The sequence below is a fragment of the Quercus suber genome, unplaced genomic scaffold (assembly GCF_002906115.3).
Source record: "Quercus suber isolate HL8 unplaced genomic scaffold, Cork oak 2.0 scaffold_432, whole genome shotgun sequence".
Classification (NCBI taxonomy): domain Eukaryota; kingdom Viridiplantae; phylum Streptophyta; class Magnoliopsida; order Fagales; family Fagaceae; genus Quercus; species Quercus suber.
The window spans coordinates 563585-579604 of NW_027069883.1; the positions used below are offsets into that span (position 1 = coordinate 563585).

General features: G+C 33.9%; 2 protein-coding genes across 2 annotated transcripts; both read left to right on the top strand.

The window, feature by feature from the left end:
* The first annotated feature begins 329 nt into the window (after nt 1-329).
* Nucleotides 330-8808, top strand: LOC111998900 (putative calcium-transporting ATPase 13, plasma membrane-type). Its single transcript, XM_065761855.1, has 2 exons — nt 330-442; nt 5712-8808. Exons 1-2 carry the CDS (start codon nt 330-332, stop codon nt 8806-8808), a joined length of 3210 nt encoding a protein of 1069 aa, XP_065617927.1.
* Nucleotides 8809-10908: 2100 nt separating this feature from the next.
* On the top strand, nt 10909-15523 carry LOC111998901 (uncharacterized). The gene is given in 6 exon segments (XM_065761874.1): nt 10909-11704; nt 12488-12794; nt 12797-12893; nt 13355-13453; nt 14982-15115; nt 15118-15523. Coding segments are annotated over 6 exon segments (936 nt in total). The 5' UTR covers nt 10909-11482; the 3' UTR covers nt 15195-15523.
* Nucleotides 15524-16020: the final 497 nt, after the last annotated feature.

Here is a 16020-nt window from a genome sequence, read left to right on the forward strand (position 1 = left end):
GATCCTTTTGGAAGCCCTGAAGGTTTGAGAATTTGAAGTTTCTGGAGAACTAGAAGATTTGCAAAGTGAAGAAGAATGATTCCCCCAGGGTGCCTTATATAGAAAGCAAAGTCCATTGGGAGTTATCTCGCTCGAAGTCCAAAGAGAGAGTTATAAGCGGGAAAAATTCCGCTCTATTTCCAACAAAATCTTTAGCCGTTGGATCCGCATCACATCGTAGAACATAGGGAACATGGAGGCGCAAGAATTTATGAAGGCGCGCCTCGTAAACGTCAAGAGTGTGTTTTGGGCAATCAAAAAGACACCTATATAGTCAAAGGTGATGAAAAATGGGCGCAAAGGAACTATCACCATATCGAAATCCTCCTTTCTTCCCGAGGAGTCAGAAAGAAGAATCTCGAGGGGCTATTGTAGGGGGAATGGCCCAGAAGCCCATATCTACGTATATATTGGGCCAAAGGCCCAACCCGAGGATGCCAAACAATCCGAGGACGGGTAAAACACTTTCATAAGGATCTACATTAGTAAGTGAAGAGAAAATTCCTATTAAAGCCACCCAAGGGGGTGCCCAAGGAAGAATCCCTCCTCGGTTGGGCAAGGTCGAGGCTAGAGGGTATGGTTTGCCATCAAGAACAATGCTCCAGACCATTCCGCCATAGAGGATAGGTATCAAGAAGGAAAAGGACAAAGGAGAGCTATGAAATATCTAAGAAAAAGTTGCTAACATCACATTAAATGCTCTGCAGCTGATTAAGCAATGCTTTATAGCCTTACAGCTACTACCAAAGACTTTAGGGAGAGGCTGATGGGACAAGTATCAATACTATCAATCCAAATCTACATGTGGAAGGATGAAAAAGGGGATGGTAACAAGAAAAATCGCACTTGTACTATGTTGAGTGGATTTATATGAACACTTGCCTCCTCGGACAAGAAGTTCGTTCATGTTAGTATTTCTTATTTGTACATGATTGCCATCCAACTCCATATTAGTTGTTGTCCAATTCATTAGGGCCTAGTTCTTTGACCCACTCTCTACAAATTCATTATTTTGGGCTTTTTGAGCCTAATTCCACTCATCTTGGACTGAGCCACAATTCAGGTCCTTACACTCTTTTATATAGGAAGCTTACTCTTTTTTAACGCATTCTTAAGAATCTTAACCCTAGCATTTGTGGAAAATAGTCCAAATAGTAGAATAAAGGAAACTTAATTACTTCTTTTTTGTCTTTTTCTTTTTTGGCTAGAGAATAAAGGAAACTTACTTAAGAGTAATTATTATTATTATTTTCTTCTTCTTCTTCTTCTTCTATTTCTTAAGAGTTATGGCTTCTCCAACTCCAAGTAACATAAAAATAAAAATAGACCAATAATTAAGGACAATTGAATAATTTTATCATCAGACCAAAATACTAATTAGTTGTTGGTGTAGGTGGGCATTTTGGCTACCAAGAAAAATGTGGGCAATTTTTCTTGGGTAGGTAGGTAAGCCACATTTACGGCCAGGTTGACGTAGCCCAAAAAAAAAAAAAGGTAAAAAAAAAAATGTGGGTTTCAAATCTTTGTCTTGTTATATTTTCTTCAAATTGACGACATTGATTGTCAATTCCTTTGATTTCTTTGATATCATCCTTTTAGTGTTAAGACTTAAGACTTAAGACTGGCGGTTTTTTGTCCAAATGCATGCACTCTTAATTGTGTGTTTATGTTTGTGCTTCATGACATAAATTCTAGTCTAAATCCAAAAAAGAGTCAAGTTGCGAACCAACAAAGGCATAATAATAATAATAATAACAAAAAACAGGAAAAGGACTCCAATAAAACAACGCAACTTAGTGGTCATTTAAAACAATTTATTTTTTCAGATTAAAAAAATTACTATAAAAAGATCTATAATTTAAAAAAAGATTTTAAAAGTTATACTTTAAAATAGGGCATTTTTTTTTATATGAACTAAAAAACGGCAGGTTTAAACTTTAAATACATGTTACCAATCAAATGAAACCTTGCACAATTACATCTATTATGAAAATGCAATTCCAACTTCATGATTTATCTATACTATTAATAAGATGATTCGGGAATAATAAAAAAAAATAAAAAAAGATGAATCCCCTTTTTCATTGTCTTCAATTTTTGGCATACTAAAATATTTTCAAACAAATTTTGAAATAACATAACCTTTAGTTTTTTTTTTTTTTTTTGTCACAAAAAAGTAAAAAATGTTAAAACAGTAATACTATCTCATGTACAAGAGGAAGAAAAAAAAAAAAACCCTTTATTCTCACCACATATTTGTATTCAAATATATGATTCTTATATGTATTTATTATCTATTTGAATTCAAATACTTCAATTATCTTTATAAATTACTTCTTCCAAAAAATGTTAAAAGAGTAATACGTACTATCTCACATACAAAAGGGGGGAAAAAAACCATTATTCTCGCCACCCATTTGTATTTAATTGTCTAATTCCTATCTTTATTTGTTATCTATCTGTATTCAAATACTTCATTACAGTTACTGTTTATCTTTAAAGTTTATCATTTTTATTTGTTTGAAGAATAAAAAAAAATTCTAAATTATAATAGGTGCAAATTATTAACCTTTACCAAAAAAGAAAAAAGGCCTTTAAGCACGTGTGCGAGTACGTGCTCAGAGGCTAATTTATATATATATATATATATATAAAATCAAAGATATATAAATTATTTTATCCAGTCATGTGTAATTATCTTTAAATTGTATTAATCACAATCAATTCCCTTCAAACAATTTTTTTTATAGATATATACGATTTGAAATTTATAGTGATCACTCCATAATAAGTGCTTTTTGTTATTACTCCAAAATACATTTTGTGTGTGTAGATTAGATGTATCCAGACCTTTTATTCAATGATAAGAGACTCTATTCAAGCCTCTTATTTGATGAAAAAAAAAAAAATTGATCTATCAAGTTAACAAAAACCCACATTTTAAAACATTTTAAATCAATATTTTAATTTAAGAAATTAAATATTACCGATTAAAATATAATAGGAGTTTTAGAAAACATAAAAGAATACACATTAAAATCTTTTAGATAAATTAAATAATAATATGCCTTGACAGTTGACATACACAACGTATTAAATAATAATAATAATAATAATAATAATACCAGGTGAAAAAAGAATCTTCTCTTTTTTCAATAAATGGCAAAGTAGGTCAATTTTTTTATTATAAAGTTTCATTGTGGGACATATCTTAAATCATACTATTCAAAAGAGGTTGCATGAAACATGCATATGCGCGTGATGGATAAATCTCTTTGCGGCTGTTGTTCCTTCCACACTACTGGCGGTTTCGGAATTTTTTCACGGTATTTTTTAAAAAGTATAAATTACACAATTTAATAAAAAAAAAAATTCATATATTGACAATAACAAAATAAAAAAAACACATAAATACATAAAATTTACAATTTTTTTTTACGAGTTTTTATATTTTGAAATCGTTGCATAATAGTCTCATCATCAATACTACAACTCACATCTCTTTCAATGTACACAATCAAGCAATGTTATAATTTTTTGGACTTGCTATGTTATAATTTTTTTTTTTTTTCAGATTTTAGTTCAAAATTTTTTTTTGGTCTTTTTCTTTTTGCATGAAAACCCCAATATATTGTTAAGTATAATAAATTATGAAGCGAAGTTTAATTTTATTAGTATAAAAAAAACTGAGGGTGTTTCCAAATTCTTTTTGAAAAATAGACAAACATAAAATTTTAAATTATTATATATATTTTTTTTTTCACGTTAGGGTGGACGTGTTGCGGCCAATGTTCCACACTACACTGTTGCCTTCATTTCTCACCTGGTGTAGTAGTTTCTTTGTAGTTTGTATATAGTCGTATACAACTACAACAACAACTCCACCATTTCTCTTTCATTACACGAAGTGCCAATAAGGGACTTAAACAGAATGCGAATGCTACCTTTTTTTTTACCTCTCTTTACGGCTGCAGCTGCCAGGAACTATATATTTTTCGGCTTGGAGGGTCTTCTACGTATCTAATGCTTTCTAGTCTTCTGACTCCTTAGTGATCATCTTAATTTAGACACTTATTGGGAAATTAAGAACAAAGAAAACCTGATCAGTGAAGACATTTTCAACCCCAAACTTTTATAAATGTGCATTTTATAATTTTTTGGACTTGCTATGTTTTAATTTTTTTTTTTTTTTTCAGATTTTAGTTCAAAATTTTTTTTTTGGTCTTTTTCTTTTTGCATGAAAACCCCAATATATTGTTAAGTATAATAAATTATGAAGCAAAGTTTAATTTTATTAGCATAAAAAAAAACTGAGGGTGTTTCCAAATTCTTTTTGAAAAATAGACAAACATAAAATTTTAAATTATTATATTTAATATATTTTTTTTTTTCACGTTAGGGTGGACCTGTGACCACCATGGCCTTCAAGTGTTGCGGCCAATGTTCCACACTACACTGTTGCCTTCATTTCTCACCTGGTGTAGTAGTTTCTTTGTAGTTTGTATATAGTCATATACAACTACAACAACAACTCCACCATTTCTCTTTCATTACACGAAGTGCCAATAAGGGACTTAAACAGAATGCGAATGCTACCTTTTTTTTTTACCTCTCTTTACGGCTGCAGCTGCCAGGAACTATATATTTTTCGGCTTGGAGGGTTTTCTACGTTTCTAATGCTTTCTAGTCTTCTGACTCCTTAGTGATCATCTTAATTTAGACACTTATTGGGAAATTAAGAACAAAGAAAACCTGATCAGTGAAGACATTTTCAACCCCAAACTTTTATAAATGTGCATTTTATATGTGAGGCTGATTTTTGTTTGAAATTGTTTGGGTAGGTTTATGAAAATATAAAGCTTAAAGTCTCACATTTAAATAATGTGTTCGATCCAATGATAAAACTATGGGTGTTATATATATATATATATAAGAATAGAGTTCACCTTTAAGCTAATCTACTTAAGGTTCGTTTGGAAACAACTTATCTAACTTTTTTTTGAAATTTTTTTGCTAAAAGTGTGCTAAAGTATACTTGTATCTTGAAAATTTTTGAGAAAAATGAGAAAATGCAAGAAAAAGTGAGATTTTAAAACATTATACATAAAAGTTGAAAAAAGCAAAAGACTAAGTATGTGATTGGATCTAGATAAAATACTTGAGTCTGCCGTTTTGTGTTTTTCTTCTTCTTCTTCTTTCTTTTTATCTTTATTTATTTAATTTTTTTTTTTATGCACGTGTTTCACTATTTCAAGAGACAAAGTGCACTGTTCACATACTATTCACGGGACCCACAGCCACATTATAAAAAAAAATTAAAAATGAGTCTCACGGCATTATTCACACATTAAAAATTATTTTGCTACAATATTTTCAGTTTTCAGTAAAATAAGTTGTATCTAAACGAACTCTAAAAGTTAAGCTTATAAACTGATACCAAACAAACTATTATTATAATATTATTAATACTTAAGATAAAGAGACAGCCAGACACTTCGTATGTATATATAAGTGGTGAGGCTCCAATTTATTCCCAAGTTGCAAGTCCAATTCTTATGAGTAATTTATCCATTTAGCATTACAAGTACACCAAACCTTCATTCTCCTTCGCTTCATTTATCATTCCTAAAAGCCTTTATTTTTCCTACACTTTCTTCCATGCTTTCTTAAAGATTATCTAATTTATACTTCTATTACTTTCGATCCTCTTGTACTTTCCAAATTCTGTCTACCATTATTAAAGAAAACATGGAGTGCAACAAGTCTTTATGTCATGTACCCAACACCCCTAGTGCAGCTAACAAGAGATGGCGCTCAGCTTTTGTTTCCATCTATTGTTCTAGAGCCCTCCTATCATTTTTCAAAGATTCTCTACCCGATAGGAAAACAGCTAAGGTTTCACAAAATTCATCTTCCATCATTTTGGATATAAAACCAGCAGACAATAGGTTCAAAATTGATCAAACAAGTCTCACCAAGCTTGTGAAAGAGAAAAATGCTGACAAGCTCCAAAATATTGGAGGGGTGGATGGAGTAGCATCCACACTTGAAACCAATGTTGAATTTGGGATTCATGGCAATGTTGAAGACATTACTCGTCGACGTGAGTCTTTTGGCTCAAACACGTATAAAAGACCACAAAGAAAGAGCTTCTTCCACTTTGTAGTAAAAGAGTTCAAGGATCTTACCATTATCATCAGCTTACTTAGCGTTGTATCATGTCTTGCGTTTGACATGATGCACAATGAAACACTAGCAGGATGGTATGAAGATGAAAGCATACTTGCTGCTTTATTTCTTCTTGTTGTGATCTCTGCCATAAGTAACTTTTGGCAAAGCAAACAATTCCATAAGTTATCCGAACTCAGCAACAATATCCAAATTAAAGTTGTGAGAGCTAGGATACATCAAAAGGTCTCAATCTTTGAACTCGTTGTTGGAGATGTCATTTTCTTAGAGATTGGAGATCAAGTTCCAGCAGATGGCCTATTCTTAGAAGGGCACTCTTTAAAAGTGGAGGAATCCAGTATCACACAGGACGATAGTGATCATGTAGAAGTAAATTGCGATCATCCATTTTTGTTTTCTGGTACTAAGGTGGTTGATGGCCATGCTCGAATGCTTGTCATTTCAGTTGGGAAGAACACAACATGGGGCGATATGATGAGCTCAATCAATCATGATTCCAATGAACAAACACCTTTACAAGTTCGGCTCAACAAACTAACTTCATCAATTCGTAAGGTTGGTTTGGCAATTGCTTTCCTAGCTCTTGTAGTCTTGTTGGTTCGATACTTCACGGGGAATACAGAAGATGAATGTATAATTGAAGAGTTTCATGGCAACAAGAAAAAGTTTTGTGTCATGGTGAGAGCTATGCAAATTTTAGCTACTGCAACTACTATAGTTGAACTTGTGATTCCCAAAGGGTTTTCTTTGGCTGTGAAGCGTACACACGTTTATTCCATGAAAAAAATGATGGTTGATCAGGCAATGGTGCGAAAGCTTTCAGCTTTTGAGACGATGGGCTTTGCCACCACCATTTGTACTGACATAGCAGGCAGTCTCACCTTGAATCAAATGAAGGTGACAAAGTTTTGGCTAGGGAAAGAATCTTTTGATGCAGCTACTTATTCATCAATTGCTCCGTATTTTCTTGAATTAGTCCTGGAAGGAGTTGCTATGAATGCAACTAGTACTGCTTACAAGCCTACTTCAAGATTTGAAATTGACTTCTTAAGCAATCCAACAGAAAAAGCCATTCTTTCATGGGCTATTCTAGAGTTAAACATGGAAATGGAGCAATTGATGCACAATTGTACACTATTTTCTGTTGAAGCATTCAATTCACACATGAAACGAAGTGGGGTTCTACTAAGGAGAATGGTAGACAGCACAATCCATGTACATTGGAAAGGAGCTACAGAAATAATACTAAAAATGTGTTCGAGCTACTATGATGCTTCTGGAATTGTGAAAGAGCTAGATGATCATGAAAGGATGAAATTTGAGCGAATTATTCAGGGCATGGAAGCGAGTAGCCTCCAGTGCGTTGCTTTTGCACATAAGAAGCTTTCAGAAGAAGATCAAGAATATGATACAAAAGATAAAAATATAGAAGAAGGTTTGACACTATTAGGGTTGGTGGGACTTAAGGACCCATGTTGTCCAGAGGTGAGGAAAGCCGTGGAAGATTGCCAATATGCAGGTGTAAATATCAAAATGATCACTGGAGACAATGTTTTCACAGCAAGAGCTATTGCCACTGAATGTGGGATACTCAGGATAGGTCAGGATATGGTCAATGGAGTAGTGATTGATGGCATGGAATTCAGAAACTACACACCAGAGGAGAGAATGGAGAAAGTTGATAAAATTTATGTTATGGCTAAAGCATCCCCTGAGGACAAAAGTCTAATGGTAGAATGCTTGAAACAAAAAGGTCATATAGTTGCAGTCACAGGAGGTGGCATAAATGATGCACCAGCATTGAAAGAAGCTGATATAGGACTTTCTATAGGAATTCATGGCACGGAGGTGGCAAGGTTGAGCTCAGATATCGTCATTTTGGAAAACGGCTTTGCTTCTGTGGCCAAAGTTTTAAGGTGGGGAAGATGCGTCCACAAAAACATCCAAAAGTTTATTCAGTTTCAACTCATTGTGAATGTTGTTGCTGTTATTGTTAACTTTGTGGCTATCATTTTCGTTAACAAAGGACCATTAACAGGGGTCCAGTTATTATGGGTGAACCTAATTACGCATAACTTGGGAGCTTTAGCTCTTGCAACTGAGCAACCTAAAAAGGCATTGATGGAAAAGCCACTAATGGGTTGGACTAAGCCACTTATTACGAACAATATGTGGAGAAACCTCTTAGCCCAAGTTTTGTATCAGATTGTGGTCATCCTGACCTTAGAATTCAAAGGGCAATTAATATTTGATGTGTGTGAGAAGGTGAGGGATACCTTGATCTTCAATACTTTCGTCCTTTGCCAAGTCTTCAATCAACTCAATGCAAGAAAGCTCACTGAGGAGAACATCTTCAAAGGAATCCATAGCAACAAGTTGTTTTTGAGTATCGTTGCCATAACCATAGTCCTTCAGGTGGTCATGGTAGAATATTTGAAGTGGATTGAATATACAGAAAGTTTGAATTGGTGGCAATGGGCTACATGCATTGGAATGGCAATGGTATCTTGGCTAGTTGGTTGGATTGTCAAGAGGGTACCTATTCCGCAGAAGCCATTTCTTAGCTACCTAAAAAATTAAAGAGATATAAGGACTTCCCCTAACATAGTTCATTTGGATTGAAGAAAAGTCTATGGTTGAACTCACTTTTACTATTACAACATCAAGCTCAAGCCCATTGTTGTGCTCATTGTACTTTACATTGCACTATTGTTCTACATTAATAGGTTATCATGTTGTTTATTTAATAATGTAACATATCCTTGGATTTAACGTAGTATTAGAGCTAGGTTTTTATCTAGTTCTTAAAAGATTGCTAACTTGTTCATGCACCTCACCACAACACTATCTTATGTGATGTATTCCAACCACTATGATCCTTTCTTTTGCCGATGTTTTTCAGCTAAATGTGTCATTCTCCTATGGTCTTTGTTATTGCCATCCTTAGGTCACACCAATCACCACTATCGGTAGTAACTTTTTCACATATGCCATCCTCTAGATACCAATCTTCTATTGACGTCTCGAATGACATTGCGTGTGGGCGTGTAGCCATCCTCTAGTCATAATACACATCATCAAGTCATTGACATACTTAATAGTAATTTGATGTATGTAAATAATTAATAAATCATGTGATTTAATACACGTGGATAGTTTTACTAATTACCATGTAATGGGTTGAAAGAGTTCCTTCAAATTATAAGTGATAAAGAAAAAATAGTACGTAAACAATCACATTTGATCATATCATAGTTTTAGAAAAAATGAGGACGTAAAATAATTGGTCTCCAAAGTAGGGGTCCTTACAAAGTTCCATTCTGGGAGGAAGCACCTAATCTAATAAGGTTGTATTTGTAAATGGCAATTTGACACCTCATGCTCAATGTCATAAGTACATGTGAAATAACACTGTTATAAGTACAATTGTACAAATGAAATTTCAACACATCACCCTTGACCTTTTTTTTTAATCTTATCCACCATCTTGTGAAAAAAAAAAAAATTTAAGCCATTTCTTAGCTACCTAAAAAATTAAAGAGATATAAGGACTTCCCCTAACATAGTTCATTTGGATTGAAGAAAAGTCTATGGTTGAACTCACTTTTACTATTACAACATCAAGCTCAAGCCCATTGTTGTGCTCATTGTACTTTACATTGCACTATTGTTCTACATTAATAGGTTATCATGTTGTTTATTTAATAATGTAACATATCCTTGGATTTAACGTAGTATTAGAGCTAGGTTTTTATCTAGTTCTTAAAAGATTGCTAACTTGTTCATGCACCTCACCACAACACTATCTTATGTGATGTATTCCAACCACTATGATCCTTTCTTTTGCCGATGTTTTTCAGCTAAATGTGTCATTCTCCTATGGTCTTTGTTATTGCCATCCTTAGGTCACACCAATCACCACTATCGGTAGTAACTTTTTCACATATGCCATCCTCTAGATACCAATCTTCTATTGACGTCTCGAATGACATTGCGTGTGGGCGTGTAGCCATCCTCTAGTCATAATACACATCATCAAGTCATTGACATACTTAATAGTAATTTGATGTGTGTAAATAATTAATAAATCATGTGATTTAATACACGTGGATAGTTTTACTAATTGCCATGTAATAGGTTGAAAGAGTTCCTTCAAATTGTAAGTGATAGAGAAAAAGTAGTACATAAACAATCACATTTGATCATATCATAGTTTTAGAAAAAATGAGGACGTAAAATAATTGGTCTCCAAAGTAGGGTCCTTACAAAGTTCCATTCTGGGAGGAAGCACCTAATCTAATAAGGTTGTATTTGTAAATGGCAATTTGACACCTCATGCTCAATGTCATAAGTACATGTGAAATAACACTGTTATAAGTTATAACATCGTACCAATGAAATTTCAACACATCACCCTTGACCTTTTTTTTAATCTTATCCACCATCTTGTGAAAAAAAAATTAATTTTTTAATGGTTTAATCCAAATAAGCGTGAGAGTTAATTTAGGTTCATGAGAAACTAGGATAAGTCAATAAGTTTAAAAACATAACATATTTAACAATTGCTAGATAAATAAATTATTAAAATCCTATGTCTCTATTCTAACTTTCCAACTATTAATTTATTATAAAAGAAATAAACAAAAATAAATAGAAGAACTTGAAAAATGAGTACCATTTTGGAACATGAGAATGAGACAAAAGAACTGAGGAGTAAATGGTGATTAAACCTATAATGTTTTTATTCCCGCCAAATATACAACCCCAGAGGGCTCTCTCTCTCACTCTCTGTGAGTGAGCGTTTGGCTTTAAGCTCTCCCATGGTGTCGTCTCAGAAACTCACAGACTACGAGCAGAAGTGCCTCGACAACATTCGCCGCAACCAAGAAATTGTGGCTGCCCTTAAAATCCACTCCAAAGCCACTGAGCTCTCCTCCGCCGCCTCTTCAAAGCGCCAAAGGTCTCTCTCTCTCTTCATCAAAATAAACCTATCTTTGTAATTGAATCATCAAAAAACCGAAAACCCCTCATTATTTTCACTTCAATTTCAAAACCCATTTCTCAAATTTCCTTTTTTCTTTTTTAATGGTAGAGTTGTAACCAAATCGTTCAAAGCGAGTTCAGAGGAGAAGAGACCCAAAACACAAACCACAATTGAAATCCGAAGGTCTTTTCGAAAACTTCTGACGAAAAGGATGAATTTGGTGGCGGGAATTCGATATAGGGTGAGTGTTTGGGATTGGAATTGGGGTCTATGAGTCTGAATCCGAAGAATATTGCGCGAGTTGTGCCTCGGAGGATAATGGATTTGAGGTTTTTGCCTTGTAGCAATGCCACAATGATTGTGGTTGGGAACAATTTTGGGAATGTTGGCTTTTGGGATGTTGATTCTGAAGATGATGATAGGCTTTATTTGTATCGCCCACGTGCCGGTACCATTTCAGGAATTTCAATGCATCAACATTACTTTGAAAAGGTAATTAATATGGTTTCAAAGATTGGTTGTATTGTGCTTACATGCTTTGCTATTGTTGGCATGTCAAATAGTTCTAAAAATTATGAACCACATTTACATTTGTTTGCCTTGAAACTTCAATGTGTGTTTTAAGTTATGAAGTCACTAAGATACTCCCAGATGTGGTGGGTTGAAATTGTATCATCTTGTTACTACTTTGACATTCAACAATCATACTGTCTGTCACACTGGTATCCTGAGGAAGATGCTGAATCTTTACTAGTAACGTAAGAATTTTCTGTAACGGTACTGATTGATTCTACGTCAGCATTTTCCACTATTCATTTACATATGCAGTACAATGGATTGATTAAAAGTGAATTGGAGCAGTAGAACCATTTCTTATAAGATATGTACACAAATGGCAATAGTTGAATTATAAGGCAATAATGCTTTTATCCTTTGAGCACTGTTTATTATACACATGTATGTGTAAAATGAAGGTTCCCACGATATACACTTTGTAATAAGTTTTAGANTGTTCTAGGATAATTTGGTTCCTTTGAATTGGAATAATGAATGCACATGACTTTGGTTTTTGTCTATACAACCGTATCTTCATGTTAAGTCATCTACTTTGGACAGTACAATATTATTTGCTCGGGCTGGCTCTTGTAAAATGTCATTTAAATCTAGCCGTGTCTTTCCGGTTACAAGCTTGTACACTAGAAATATTGGGCACTTGTTGAGTTTCATAAATTCAAATGATGTTAGCTGATTCATAATTGTTGAATTTAAGTGCAGATTTTTACCAGTTGTGATTTGGGATCTATCCGATTGATGGATGTTGAGAAGGAGATCTTTGACCTGGTGTATTCAAGTGAAGATCCTATATGTTCTCTATCTCAACGATCAGATGATGTCAAGTGCTTATATTTTAGCGAGGGCTGTGGACGTTTGAATATCTGGGATGAGAGGGTTAGGAAATGCTCAACCCAATCAAAATTGCATGCACATAGGATTAACTCCATTGATTTTAACTCACAAAACTATAACATCATGGCTACCAGTTCCTCAGATGGAACTGTCACCATATGGGATTTGAGAAGTATTAAAGTAATCAACCCAGACCTCTAGAGGAAGTTGGCCACGATAAGGCTGTGCAGTCTGCCTATTTCTCACCCTCTGGAAGCTCCCTTGTAACCACAAGGTATGTAGTGTTGTATTATACCTTTGATTTTCAAATTAAATATCTTATGACCTGTTAGAAATATATGTGGTAGTTTGCTTCATACTATTTGACAACAATTTAGAGAATATAATCTATGCTTGTTTATATGATTAGTTCAAAATTTTTACAAATAAAGTTGGCTCTTTTCACTGTGTATGCTATTTTCCAATACTAGTTAAATGCTGATTGAGTGCATTACCTCATAAACTACTTGCTGAAAAAACTAGATTCAAGTTGATCCCTTTATTTTATAGTTGTTGTGCGATTTTAGGGATTTCTAGCTACTAAAATTCTTGTTTTTGTTTTTTTGCCTAATTTTCATATATTGATTATATTAGTTATCTTGTTATGAGTCAAAGTATATAATCTAACATGGGTATTTTGAATAAACTGTATATGATCTTAATTCCAGGAATTAATTTTCAATTGTCTTCATGTAGCATGGATGACACAGTTGGTATAGTGACTGGTGTTAAGTTTGAGCACACCTCAATGATTAATCATAATAATCAGACACGCAATTGGACTTCTTCTTTCAGGTTAGAAATTTTTCCAGATCATCAAATGCTGATGTGTCTTTCTTTTGTTGAACCATCTGCTTGATGTTCTATGGCAAATATGACAATTCTGTGTTAAACTTTGTAAATGTTCCTTAATAGCAACCACTTGTCAAAAAAAAAAAAAAAAATTTGTTCCTTAATAGCAACCTTTTTCCGGTCTCTAAATTTTTCTTGAACACATGATTATTGAAGAAACTGCTGTGTTGTTGTTTTCAAAATAATGGTGCTTAATTTTTTTTTTAAAATGATTTGATGCCAAGGAATGGATTCAATTGAATGACATGGACCTTTGATATTAATTTTGCATTTCATTTATTTTATTTTATTTTTAATTTTTATTATAAGAACTAGCAAACTGTATTTAGCACAACAGTCTGCACCTAAATCTGCAAAAAATCAAACCAAACCAGCAGCTAAGACTACAAACAACTTATACAACAAACAAACTAACCAAGAGCCCAGACTCCTAAACAATTATCTCTTCTTTCCACCAGTTAACACTGAACAAGAGATACCCCTGAGATTGCAGAGGTTTCTGTTTTCCGGAATCTTTAAACCTTTGCAGCAACCAACACTAGATTTCACGTCCCAGTTGATTGCTTGAATTATGTTCTCCTGAGACTTGATGAGACCATTAAACACACTGGCATTTCTTTGCAGTCATTGTGATATACAACAGATGCCAAGCAACCTTGCAAATCACAGATTTGAGACCCTTCCCTTCAAAGCCTTGACGCCCCATTATAGGATTTTAAAGCAGCACTACCTCCTTAACATCTGAATTTGATGCCACTCTAATAGGAAAAGAGCACTCAAAATTCAATCGGTCTCTCTACACCCTATACAAAATACATGCAAGATGTCACCTTGATATAAAAAATTTAAGTCTATCATGGGTAGTCAATCAATTTCAAAGAGCCAAGCCAACCAACAAGTAATGCATACCTTAGGATAGTAGATGAATGGGAGACCATCCTTCACCAATCAACAGTGGCTGCCTTGATCTGATAGCTTCCCAGGTTTCTGTACAATTGAATTTACCAGATTTAGCAACAATCCAGTCCATATTAAAGAATCCCTCTCTTTCCAGTTTACCTGTAGCACTTTAACTTGAATAAGCACCAATGGTCATTAGAGATAATACTAGAATTTCTAGCATTGAAACATTACTCTTCCACACCCAACTCTATGCATTTGCTATTTATATGCAACTACAGCAAAAGCAAATGCCAACTTTTAATCAAGTATGCTTGACTCATTGCGTTAACCAGTGTTTTGGACAGGAGGGATGATATCAATCATAGATATACTGTAGTCACCCAATCCCCCCAATTGAAAAACCACTCTTTCAAAAACACAGAAAAAGGTAAAATGTGGTTTGGATAAGTTGTTTTACTGTGGTCTGATGGCATTATAGGTATGGCCAATTACTGAGTGCAAATAAATAAAATATGTTGCAATCAAGAAAATAAGATTGACATTAACCATCTCTTTTTTGTGGAAGTAGAGCAATATGGGGTTGGGATGATTCATACATCTTCATTGGCAATATGGAGAGAGGAGTTGATGTTATCTCGCCAACTCAGAAAGGAACAATATTCACGCTACAAAGTCCACATATGTCAGCAGTTCCAAGCCGGTTGATGCACACCCTTACAATGTTGGCATGCTTGCAGGAGCCACAAATTCGGGCCAGGTTTATATGTGGACATTAGGCTAGGAACTTCAGTTTCTTTCAGCACAACAGTTTTCATATTTGATGTTAGCGTGTTACCAGTTAGCGAAACATGACTGATGTTGTTTCTTGAAGTTTATGCAGTTTAATGTCTTGCAAACTGACAAGAAATTGTTTTTGTTGGGCAGAGTGACTAGAAATGTTGACTAGGATTCTTTCCTTAATTTTTGTTTTTCTGGGGAAGAATTGTTACAAGTTATGACTAATGATTCACTTTAGAACTGTATTGTCCAATCTTAACTATCTTTACATTATTTTTTCGAATTAAAGAGTTACTAAATACTAAATAGATTAGTTAGATGGCTGACCAACATTGTAATACCGCAAGAAAAAGTTTAATTGGAATATTAGATAATTAATTGAATGTGCTTTGGTTAATGAACCCTCTGAAGTTGAACAAATTAGATCTCATATGAAGAGAAAAATTGCTTTTAATTTGCTACTTGCATTTTGTTGTAAGGCTTGTAAGTTGTAACTCAATTGGCACCTTGAAGCGTTTCTAACAAAGATGTCAAATGTTCAAATCTCTCTCCCCAACTATCAAATTACCCAAACAAAAAAATTGCTAGTTGCATTTTCGACAGATGGCCTCTTAGCAATGGCATCTCTTTCAATTATTTATGTTTAACCATCTACTATAGTGTATTACAAGTATTTGTTGTACTTTAACAATGTGGGACAAAACTAATAAAGAAGACACTATTTTATTTGGAAAAGAAAAAAGAAAAAGACAGTAACATGAATCTAGGGAATCGCACTACCTTGTGATAAAAATGGGAAAGGTGTGATTTAAAAGACTTGCTTTCCACAT